Source organism: Misgurnus anguillicaudatus, chromosome 6, assembly GCF_027580225.2.
Source record: "Misgurnus anguillicaudatus chromosome 6, ASM2758022v2, whole genome shotgun sequence".
NCBI classification, from domain to species: Eukaryota; Metazoa; Chordata; class Actinopteri; order Cypriniformes; family Cobitidae; genus Misgurnus; species Misgurnus anguillicaudatus.
Genome location: NC_073342.2, coordinates 27,177,077 through 27,189,443, shown reverse-complemented (window position 1 = coordinate 27,189,443; position 12,367 = coordinate 27,177,077). Strand labels below are relative to the sequence as shown.

At 38.8% G+C, this 12,367-nt stretch overlaps 1 protein-coding gene and 1 long non-coding RNA gene across 2 annotated transcripts in view; one reads left to right on the top strand and one right to left on the bottom strand.

Moving 5' to 3' along the window:
• Positions 1 to 12,367, bottom strand: part of LOC129434108 (uncharacterized) — a 59,399-nt gene that overhangs the window by 33,449 nt on the left and 13,583 nt on the right. The gene's annotated exons all lie outside the window — the stretch shown is intronic.
• The window catches only part of LOC141364412 (nucleosome assembly protein 1-like 4), a 42,987-nt gene that overhangs the window by 21,349 nt on the left and 9,271 nt on the right, over positions 1 to 12,367 (top strand). Inside the window, exons 8-10 of the mRNA XM_073869099.1 lie at positions 969 to 985; positions 3,619 to 3,718; positions 5,089 to 5,164. Coding sequence (XP_073725200.1) covers positions 969 to 985; positions 3,619 to 3,718; positions 5,089 to 5,164 — 193 coding nt within the window. The remainder of the gene's footprint in view (positions 1 to 968; positions 986 to 3,618; positions 3,719 to 5,088; positions 5,165 to 12,367) is intronic.

Below are 12,367 nucleotides of genomic sequence, written 5' to 3'. Positions count from 1 at the left end.
CATAATTTAAAGTTCAGGTTTTAAAATTTGGGTCAACATGTGGCACATCCTATCAGAGGTATACACAACATAAACTGCTTGTTAGCGCGTCTCCCACTAGCAGAATAACAATAATATAATACATTTGGTGCGAATCGAGGTGGTACATGTTCACACCTTAAACAAACCGTACCAGAGTTCGTTTGGAACCGTACCGAGACCACGTCTTCAGCTGGGTCTTGGTGTGGTTGTTTGGTCCGCACCAGAGTGCGATTGCTGTATTCACACCTGCCCAAAAGGTCCGCACCAAGGGGGGAAACTAACTTGAGTTCGATTCAATCGAACCAAACAAGGCAGGTGTGAATACACCCTAATGCTTGCTATAATTATGTTCACTCCTGCTAGGGAATGTCAGGTGAATTATCTTCAACCGTCAATCATATCATTCTATTTGCTTCACTTCATTCACCTTTTGCTACACTGAATGCTTTGCATTTTTTTTAAAAGCTGCATTGCGCTCGTTTTTTAATTTAATGCTTTGATAAGCAGATGTTAGGAGTGCTGTCTTGCTTGTAAGGAGACTGTGGGAAAATTAATCTTTTACGGTCAAAACCGGTATCACCGGATCCGTGTGGAATTTTTTCTTTAACTGTGGTGTTTTCCACAACATTCCCTTTGTAGGTGTTTCACTTAATATGCCAGGAATGAGACAAGCCAAGCCGTAGATGAATAATGTAATGCTTTATTTTTAAATTAATAGATATTTAGTATTGGCTTTGATCAGGTTCTTCTTAAAAATAATAGTTTAATGTAATACTGCCCGTTATGTTACAAATCTTTTCAAGAATCTGGTCCTCATTCATCACAAAATGAACATTTTTGTTGGTGTATTGAAAATCTATTAATATGTAGTTTTTACTTTTATGCACTACATAAAAATGTTTTCATGCCCATATTAATGTAAATTTTTTGTATTTTCTTTTTTGTAGCGACGCCTGATGGAATGGTAAGTGACGTTTGTATGTATGTTTGTAAATATTTGAGTCATCGTAATAGCAGTCACCGTAATAGTCTTTCCCACTCAAACACACATTACAACCCTCCTCTCTTAAGTTTACAAAACACGTCACATACGAGAAAATATGCGTGAGGTTCTGCGCCAGTAACGGTAAATGGTTCGTATAAAAACATCTAACATTGCACAGTGATTTTAGCACATTACACCTCCGTGTGAGGAACAAGAAAAGAACCCAAATGCAGACGTGACAAAATAAGTGATTTATTGACAAACAGGGGAAAAACAAAACCCACGAGGGGGCAAAACAAGACGGGGTAAACGCAACACTAGACTAACACTAAACTTAACATGACATATAACAAACTAGACTAAGGGGGCGTGCACACACTTTTACGCCCGCGGCCGGCGCATGTTTTCAATTGTTTCCAATGGAAGCTCTGCCTTTTCAAATAAGCCAACAGCTAGCGGGTTTTTTCCGCGCTGAAAAACGGAGCTCGTCGGTTTTTCCGCGCTCGGCGCTGAGCGTCGAGAGTTGAAAGAGATTCAACTTTAGGAGAAAAGCTCCGCTCGTCAATGTCAGTTCTCACACGGCCACCCAATCACAGTGGAGGAGGGGCGGGACATTACCACAGCAACCAACCGCCTCGCAGCTGACGTATCAGAGCTACCAGCGCTCAGCTAAAGAAAGCTGGCATTCAGCTAAAAAAAAGCTGGCATTCGGCGTCCTCAAGGCGTTTTCAGCGGCGTTTAAAAGTTTTGGTGTGTCCAGACCCTAAATGACTCTCAAATACTCACAGATACTGACAAAGGAACCGACAAGAAGCAACAAGACGCACGAGCACAGAACAGCAAACACAAGGACAATAAATAGGGACAAAATAAATTACATACCGCTGGAAATCATTACAGGTAAGGGATCGGGAAAAAAGAGACAAGACCTGGGAAAAGCGTGGTCAGAATAAACCAATATTAAAACCATGCATCTCCCACATAGAACATGGTACTGCCAGGACCCCGTTCACCAAGACTAGATATAATAAACAGTGGCCGGTTGCATAAACATAGCCTTGACGTTAAGACTGCGTCTTAAGTATGATTCTGACTAACTAGCAATTAGTTAGGGCTAATCAGTCTTATTATTTGGATTTAAATTAGACCAATCTACATTTCTATGTAACATACTTAAAACAGTTATGATCAGTCTTGAAGAAAAAATATTCATGACTAACTTTTAAAGCTAGTCTTAAAGTTTTATGCAACCGGCCACAGGTCCTGACATTCCGTCTAAACCAGTGGTCTCAAACTCCCGGCCCGCGGGCCATTTGTGGCCCGCCCTCCCCCTCTTTGCGGCCCGCGACACCTTTCAACAATATAACATAATCTGGCCCGCAGAAAGATTTTTATTCACTTTGTTATACATTCGTTTGATTTTTAATTTAAACGTTTAAGGGTTCGTTCACATGTCGTGTCTAACAACGCGTGTTAAGGCGTTTCTTACTTTCTAAAGTGCTCGGGAGCGGAAGTTGCGCTCCGTGGCGTGGGGTCACGCGTTGCTAAGCAGCCATGAGCCGCGCGCGCCGCTCCAGTGATTGCCAGGATAACGGAATGCGTGGTCGGATTTTAATTCCTCAACTGAACCTCGCGTCAATCATATTATTATCACCATGCGATCAGTTAATCTGGTTCGGAGTTTGTAGTGTTTGTCCAGAGAAGATTTGTTACTTCCAGGTGGATATCAGCTGTTACTCAGAGAAGAGCTGCGGTGGGTAAACATCAACAAGTCACTTCTAATGGAAACACCGAGTGCCTTAATGCAACACATAAACTACAGATAAGAAAAAGAGCCATCAAAGTGCTCAGGTTACGAAAAGAGGAAAGAGGAGGAGAAACGTACAGAGGATAAAAGTATGTATACTGCTATATATAATGAAGTATATAATGAAGTATAATATATTATTATTTAGCTTGCTATGCAATTACACATAGAGCAGTATTATTATTTTTTCTGTCCAACTAGCTTATGTAACATTGACTACCCATTTAAAAGATTTAGGATCACGTTCACTTATTAATATTTTTCCATATATAATGGCAAATTCATTAAAACTATGGAATAACAAAGATGGAACATACTAAAATCAATACTATGACTGAAAACAATCCAAAATAAATCAAAACAGAAACACTTACTGATGTTAATTTTTATAATAGTTTATAAATGTATACAAACATTTTATATGTTAGTTAAGTGCAAGGTTTTAATAGGCCTTAGTTATTAAAGATAAGCTTAAGAAATTATTTACTTTTATAAAATAATGTATATTTAAAAGATAAAAACACTGCTATTATTATACATTAAATAATAGAATTTAAACAGTACATTTAGAGAAATATTGTACTTTTTTGAACCTTAAAATAGCTCTGCGGCCCTCCGATGAAATGTCAATCTCAGAAATGGCCCCAAGCCATTTTGAGTTTGAGACCCCTGGTCTAAACGGATGTTTGACATTTTAATGCCATAGCTTTGCATACGAAGAACTTTAACATAATATTTATGAGTCACTTTTTTATGTGATCAGTTCAGTGATTTACTAACAATCACGTTTATTTGTTTTGTCCAGGATAAAGGTTTAGTTTCAGACTTACATACAGGACTCTTCTTCAGAGAGTGGATCATCCCTAAGGCAGTGCTTTATTTTACAGGAGAAGTCTTCAAAGATGGTGATTGTGTGTGTTTTCTGTCTTTACCGTATAATATGTAGAAACCATAGCTGGGTGGTATAGCTATGTAAAATTATATCTTGATTTATTTGTAGCCCTTGACATTTATAGTATATATCTTGATGTCATATCATTTAAATAAGAGGAATTCTTGAATTGTGGACACACAGCTAGTGGTTAGGGTTACACATCTATTTTTTAGCAAAAAAGTGGGTTTAAAGATTTTAGGCAAATTTCCAAATTTAGTTATGAAAATAATTTTGTGAGAGGGCATAAAGCTTGACAAAACGTTAATAATGGGTTTGTTTTTTGGATGGAGGGGCATTTTTGCCTTTAACTAGCTGTGTTTTCATACCCTTGAAATTGCGCAAATTTAAATAGCAAATATAAAAAAAAAAAACATTTAGAAATATGCTCATTTTCCAGCTCCCCTAGAGTTAAACATTAGATTTTTACCATTTTGGAATCCATTCAGCGGAGTTTGGATATTTTTCCTATTTAAAACTTGACTCTTCTGTAAATTTACATCGTGTACTAAGACCGACAGAAAATTAAAAGTTGTAATTTTCTAGGCAGATATGACGTAATAATCAAGCACTTTGCTGCCGTAACATGGCTGCAGGAGGCACAATGATAACATGCACTGCCGAATTTACGCCAGATCATTACTCCAGTTTGAGTATAGTTCTTAGTCATATCTGCCTAGAAAATCGCAACTTTTAATTTTCTGTCGGCCTTAGTACACGATGTAACTACAGAAGAGTCAAGTTTTGAATAGGAAAAAATATCCAAACTCTTTGGTTTTTTCTTTAGGCGTGGTGCTAATGGTCTAATCAGATTTAATGGATTATGCTAAGCTATGCTAAAAGTGCTAGCGCCAGACCCGGAGATCGACTGAGTGGATTCCAAAACGATGGGAATCAAATGTTTAACTCTATGGGAGCTGGAAAAAAGCATATTTTCAAAAAAAGTGGAATGTCCCTTTAAAAAAGTACAGTATATTTGGTTTGAGGACAAGACAAAGGTGTGTGTTTGACTTCATGAAGCGTCACAAGAACCAACAAGCACATGATATGAAATGACATGAGAGTCGACTGCTCTGTATGATTTCGAGTTGCTCTTGTGGTATTTTGATGCCGGTCTACGCAGCGCCATATAAAGTTGAACACACCTGTTGCTATGCACAAATCTTTAATGGATATGCAGCTACTGATAGACAGTAAGGAGAGGACAGGAAAGTACAGCAAGGGACTCCGAGCCGGGACTTGAACTCCTGATGCTGGTAGTGCGTTAGCGCTATTTGTTTAAAAACTTATAGACCAAAACATAATATCAAATTGAAGCATCACTTTTATATTTTATGTCAACAGCAAAAAAGTCTGAAAACAAACAAACAAACAAACAAAAAAAGAAGAAGAAGAAGAAGAGAAAGATTTTGACCCCAAGGTGAGTTCAGCCTTTTAAACATGTGCATCTCTGTCATGCATTTTGCTCTGATGACATTCAATAATCTGCTTTTAATGAATTTGAATGATTCACAGATTATAACATCTTAACTGATGCTTTTCAATCGAGTCTCTGAGACAGACAAAGCTGCATGCACTGTAGTTGTCGAATTATTTCCTAATAATTTGGCCAGCCATAGTAGATGTGGGCAGTGGCGGTTCTAGACAAATTTCATTAGGGGGGCCAGTGTTTTACCAGAGGGGCACATAAAAATGGCAAGACATTATATTTAAAGATTATAGGGGTGGTTACAGGAATTAGTTTCAGACAGGACTAGTTTAATTAGGAAATATAACAAGTTTGAACAAACATGCCTTACTAAATACATTACTTGTGTGCATTTTGAAGCAAAACAAAGGGCACTGATGTATTCAACCTGGTCTCTGGGAAATACGTACCTCTGTACACTTTTTTGCAGGACCACAAATATGTACTAACAGGTACGTATTGCTAAAGTTTTGAAAAATAAACGTCCACTGGGGTCGCTAAAGAGAAGAACTCCATGTAACATAATTAGGAGTTGCATTACATTACATCGCGAGATTTAACGCATGTTGGTAAGTTAAGTCTCTTTAATTTGATATAAAGTTTATTACTCTATATAAATCAGGTTAAACGTGTTCAATTCAATCGCTGTTTTATATCTGTCAGTTCTGCTTAGGTTTATTGTATCTCAAAATGATTTTAAATCAGCACATCGTAACTAAAGCGATTAAATGCCATCTTCAGCTTTTACGTGACGTGATGCAGATTCGACCAGTTTATAATAGTCATATTAGGATAAAGGTAACGCGATACGCGTCGAGTTTACCATGCTTTACCACGGTAACAGGATATTTCGGCTACTGCGTGCTAAAATCCGATTCGCGTCGAATTTACCATGCTTTACCACGGTAACAGTTTCGGCTACTGCGTGCTAAAATCCGATTCGCGTCGAATTTACCATGCTTTACCACGGTAACAGTATATTTCGGCTACTGCGTGCTAAAATCCGATTCGCGTCGAATTTACCATGCTTTACCACGGTAACAGTGTATACTCTCACCTCGGGGCCCCCCCTCCCGGAATGTTTTGGATGTCTTCATATATAACACCTCCCTTACGAAAACTAACCATGGTTTTATTGTGGTAAAAGTGTAGTAACCATGTTTTTTTGTGTATTGATTACTATGAGCAAAACCATGGTTTTACTACAATAAGCATGGTTAAACTATGGTTTTTGAAAACCATGGTAACTACAAAACAACCATGGTTTTGACAAACACCTGATTCCACTCATCGGTCTTGTTCCAGAGTGTTTAAAACGTTCCTTAATTAACACACTAACAAGCTAATGAACTGAATCAGCCCTTACAAAATTTAACCATGGTTTTATTCCAATTAAAAAAAAAAAAAACATGGTTACTGTAACTACAATAACCATGGTTTAACTATGGTTTTTGAAAACCATGGTAACGACAAAATAACCGTGGTTTTGACCACCATGGTTTTCAAAAACCATAGTTAAACCATGGTTATTGTAGTTACTGCAGTAACCATGTTTTTTTTTATTGTAGTAAAAACCATGGTTAAATTTTGTGGGGGCTGATTCAGTTCATTGGCTTGTTGGTGTGTTGATTGGGGAGCGTTTTGAACATTCTGGAGCGGGACTGATGAGTGGAATCAGGTGTTTCATATAGGGAGACATTTAAAACATTTTGGGAGGGGGACCTTGAGGACTGAAGTTGGGAACTGACCTAAAGGATTATTAGGAACACCTGTTCAATTTCTCATTTATGCAGTTATCTAATCAACCAATCACATGGCAGTTGCTTCAATGCATTTAGGGGTGTGGTCCTGGTCAAGACAATCTCCTGAACTCCAAACTGAATGTCAGAATGGGAAAGAAAGGTATGGCGTTTAATCGGACCCAGCACACACAAAAACCACGCGCGAATAAGAGATACGAGCACGCGAACACTATTCGAGCGCTAAAAAGCAGAACACAATTGTGTAAAGCATCCTTGCGAGAGCGCACCTCCGCTCAGCACGCACAAATGCAGTCACGCGAGCAAGGGCTTGGATGAGCTTTTGCACGACTCTGACTCTCTCTATGCTCTCACAGCTGTACCACACACGCTCGCTCGATCAATATGACTTTTGGGTCTTTGGGGGCGGGACATTGACTGATGTCTTCGTGCCTATGATTGGTTGGTTGATTTAATCAGTGATTCGTTGTCTTGTTTGATCCATGCAATAGGCTGCAAACCAAACAATAATGCCAATTTTATTATATATTTTGTTTACTGTTTATCATCCTGCAATATAGGCTACATATTGACATTGTCAGGTTACAGAGTTGGTTCAGACTTAGCATTAGCAAACTTTAGTATAGTCCTGTACATATATATAAACAAACTAAATTTGAACTCCAAATATATATACTCCAATATATATATATATATATATATTAGTTTTTGTAGCCATTCTGTATCTTTTCAGGGTTAAAATAGCATTTAATTTTACTCTGTTGTTGTATTTGAGTTTCATTTCATTTGCCATAATATGGTTGTTAAATTATCTACATATTAAACAACAAACAAAATACATACCTTAAAAAGGGGCATATTGTTTGGTTATGTTTGCATGGTTTAAACAAGACTAATGTTTTAACATAGATTACCTACTTCGACATAATGATGATCATATTAAAACATGTTTTCTCTGCCTGGATTGACTGGAGATGGATTGTGGACCAAGAGATCATGCATGTCACTAATCAAATCAAACAACCAATCACAGATGCAGAGACATCAGTCAATGTCCCGCCCCCAAAGTCGCAAAAGTAATCACGAGCGAGCGCGTGTGGTGCAGCTGTGAGACCATAGAGAGAGTCGAGCAAGTGCTCATCCAAACCCTTGCTCACGTGACTGCATTTGTGCGCGCTGAGCGGAGGGGCGCTCTCGCGAGGATGCTTTTTCCGCGTGCGAATAGTTTTCTGCGCCATGTATCTCTCCCTCGCGCGTGGTTTTTGTGCGCGCGACTTTTGGGTCTGATTAAACGCCACAGAAAGGTTTTAAGGATTTAAGCAATTTTGAGTGTGGTATGGACTGATTCAACCTGACAGAAGAGCAACTGTGACTGAAATAACCACTCGTTACAACCGAGGTATGCCGCAAAGCATTTGTGAAGCCACAACACGCACAACCTCGAGGTGGATGGGCTACAACAGCAGTAGACCCCACCGGGTACTACTTATCTCCACTACAAATAGGAAAAAGAGGCTACAATTTGCACAAGCTCACCAAAATTGTTGAAAAATGTTGCCTGGTCTGATGAGTCTCTGTTGAGACATTCAGATGGTAGAGTCAGAATTTGGCGTAAACAGAATGAGAACATGGATTCATCATGCCTTGTTACCACTCTGCAGGCTGGTCGTGTAATGGTGTGGGGGATGTTTCCTTGGCACCTTAGTGCCAATTGGGCATCATTCAAATGCCACATCCTATCTGAGCATTGTTTCTGACCATGACCATCCCTTTATGACCACCATGTACTCATCCTCTGATGGCTACTTCCAGCAGGATAATGCACCATGTCACAAAGCTTAAATCATTTCAAATTGGTTTCTTGAACATGACAATGAGTTCACTGTACTAAAATGGCCCCCACAGTAACCAGATCTCAACCCAATAGAGCATCTTTGGGATGTGGTGGAACGGGAGCTTCGTGCCCTGGATATGCATCCCACAAATCTCCATCAACTGCAAGATGCTATCCTATCAATATGGGTTAACATTTTTAAAGAATGCTTTCAGCACCTTGTTGAATCAATGCCACGTAGTATTAAGGCAGTTCTGAAGGCAAAAGAGGGTCAAACACAGTATAAGTATGGTGTTCCTAATCCTTTAGGTGGGTGTATTTACTGCGATGTTTGAAGTTAAAGCCTGATAAGCATTGCATTTACCATGCATTTACCACAGTAACTGTAGATTTAGTGTGTTATTTTTAGTTAAAGTCTAGAAAACACAACCTGTATCGTGCTGCTACCATAGTAAAGTTATTTCTGTTGTGGTATATGGTACAGTAAGCATTGCATATATGCTTTTAGCACAGTAACTGTACTAATGTGTTGTATTCAGTTAAAGCACAGTAACACAAACCATTGCCATGGTTTAAACACAGTCACTGTAGTTTAGCCTTTTAATTTGTAATAAAAGCAGCGCTATCACAACACTTACCTATCTTTTAATACCTTTCATGTCCAATCATTGTTTTTGTCTTGCAGTTACTCCATATCAGTCATTTGATGGACAGTGGGCAACCAAATAAAAAAGATGGCAATTTCTGCAAAATGATTAATTCTATAGACTTGCTGGTAAGTTTCATTTATTTCAATATTAATAAATAGATACTCATATTTGCACTACATACTTATATTTGTTTTCTTATTATGTTTGTTTGACTGGATACTCTGGTTTAGTCTATTTTGTTTTCTCTTCTCAGCTCCACAAGTTGGAAATACTTGGTGTCTTACCAATGTTATTTATAACTTTGCAGAGAATCCTGCACCACTCTACCAAAATTTAAGGTAAAAAACGTATTCAGAGCCATCTTTTAATACCTATCATGCGACTATATGAGGCTGTTTTTGGAGGTTGGCCAATGTATTTATACATTTGACCACCTATTAACTTGTTTACCTACATGTTTGCCCTTGACCCTCCAGAAAATGTTGGTTGTATGATGTTTTAGTTATTGTTTATTAATTATATGGTTTAACTCATGGCAATGTGGACGTCATAACTCAATGTAACACTAATTTGACTTTTTCATTATACACTATTTTTGTAATTGATATGTCTAATGGTTCTCTGCAATTTTCTACAGGTTGCCCCTCTAGAGTCAGTTGCCCCACCACTATGGTCAGAGACCCCACCGCTGCAGCCGAAGACCCCGCCTCTCCAGTCAGCGACCCCACCACTGTGGCCAGAGACCCTGCCATTACCATCATAGGCCCCACCACTACAATCAACCACCCTGTCACTACAGTCAGCGTTTCCGCAACTGTGGCCAGAGAGTCCACCACTACCATCAGAGGCCCTGCGACTACTGTCAGCAACCCCGCAACTGCGGCCAGAGACCACAGCTGTGGTAAATTACTTTTATTTTAATATTGATAGTTGCTAAATTAAATCCACTCGAGTTTACTGGTTATTGGTTATTTAGGGCGCACTCACATTATCCAAACCAAACCAAACCATGCCCCAGCGCGATTGTCACCCCTCCCTACTCCCCCAGGTGCACGCGCTCACACTGTACTTTTTGTCGATCCGAGTCCGGGCGCGCTTTCGTCATTAAAATGCGATTGTTTTGAAAAAAGCAGGAAGTAAAGCTCTCCCTTAACACTGGAACCCACCATAATAATAAGTCTGTGTTTTTTATTCGGAGTCGTTTGGTGCGCGATTACAGACAGCCTTCTCACATGTCATCATATTCCTTAGTTGATCTGTCAGGTGCGCAGCTCGGACATTGACGTAACCCCGCTGCGCGCATCAGAAGGTTTTTACGGCGGCAGATGAAGGTGAGTGTGGTCGCGCAGCTGACGTCTTCACCTTTTGAATCGCGTTAAGGCGCGAATGCGCTCACACCACAGCCTTCCGCGCCTGAGCCCAAGTGAACCGGGCTCTGGCCCACCTCTGCAACCCGGCCGTGGCGCGATTAACCAATCCGTGCCCGGGCGCGGAACAGAGCAATCACACTTTTCAAACAAACCAGGCTTTGGGGGTCAAACGCGCCCGAGCGCAGTTTGGTTTGGATAGTGTGAGTGTGCCCTTAAACGTTCATGGACCCCATTCACTTCCATGGTAGGACAAAAGAATACCATGAAAGTAAATGTCCATGAATGGTTTGGTTACAAACATTTCTCAAAATATCTTTCTTTGTGTTCATCGGAACAAATAAGTTTAAACAGGTTTGTAACAACATGAGAGCGAGTGATGACAGAATCTTTTTAATAGTGTGCTGCAGGTATGGCTTATTTTGTAGCCTAACACAGAAATTAGCGGAACACTGGTTCCCTCAATAAAAAGCCTATTCATATTTGAATCAAAAGTCTATGGGATAATAAATGGGCTTTTTAGAAAGGGAAACATTGTACTGCTAACTTCCGGGTTAGCCTACAAAAGTAGGTCACCCCTGCGGCACTCTGTTTTTTTAAACAACACTGTGTACAACTAAATTGTTTTTTTTTCCTTTATAGTGGCAAGAAGTTCCTGGGTGTCTGAGGATGCTGTACAGTAGTATGTCTGTTTAAAAACATGCCATTATACATATCAATACAGTATTTGTCATCATAGAAAGTTATTCTATACATTTTGTTTAACACTTTAGTTTGTCTTATTCTTGAAGGTCTGTTGTTGTCAAAATGTATTGATATTTAGATATAAAAATCAGGGGAAAAAAAACAGTTTCGTTGTCAACACATCTACACATGTTGTTGTTACACTAATGTGTGGTGAATACTATGTATTAAAGATGTTTATATACAAAATTTTATAAATAAGTTCTTGTGATTTTTATTTCATAATTGATTTGGATAAAAAGGAAATACAAATTTCCTTCTCCTAGAAATGAATATTTAAGACAATAATGTGCTACATACTACCTACATGAACTCTGAACCTTGTTGTTATATTGAGTGGCCTGGTAAACAATTAAGTTTTACATGTCTACTGAATGTTTACATGGTTGTCTTTATTTACCGTCATCTCTGTACTCTTGATTTTGTTCTACAGATCATGCTAATAAAATAAATGATGAAACCTATTTTAAATGGGCATTGCTGTTGTTGTTGTTTTTATGGGGGGGGGGGGGGGGACACTGTCATGTAATAGTAAAGCTGGAACTGAGGTGATAATAACACCATTGTCTTTTTAGAGTTGCTTTTAGCTGATTAAAATGTTTCATGATTGATAAACATTACATGGCTATTTAATTGAACTGAGTTAACTTTTAAATTGCTTCAGCCAAATTCACACTATATCTTCTTGACAATAGAAATTGTTTTGTAATTGATCTTTACCTCATTGATTGCTACTTTGTAACTACTTTAAAACAATATTTAGTATAAAAATAAGGGTGACCTGACTTCTTATCCTGTTA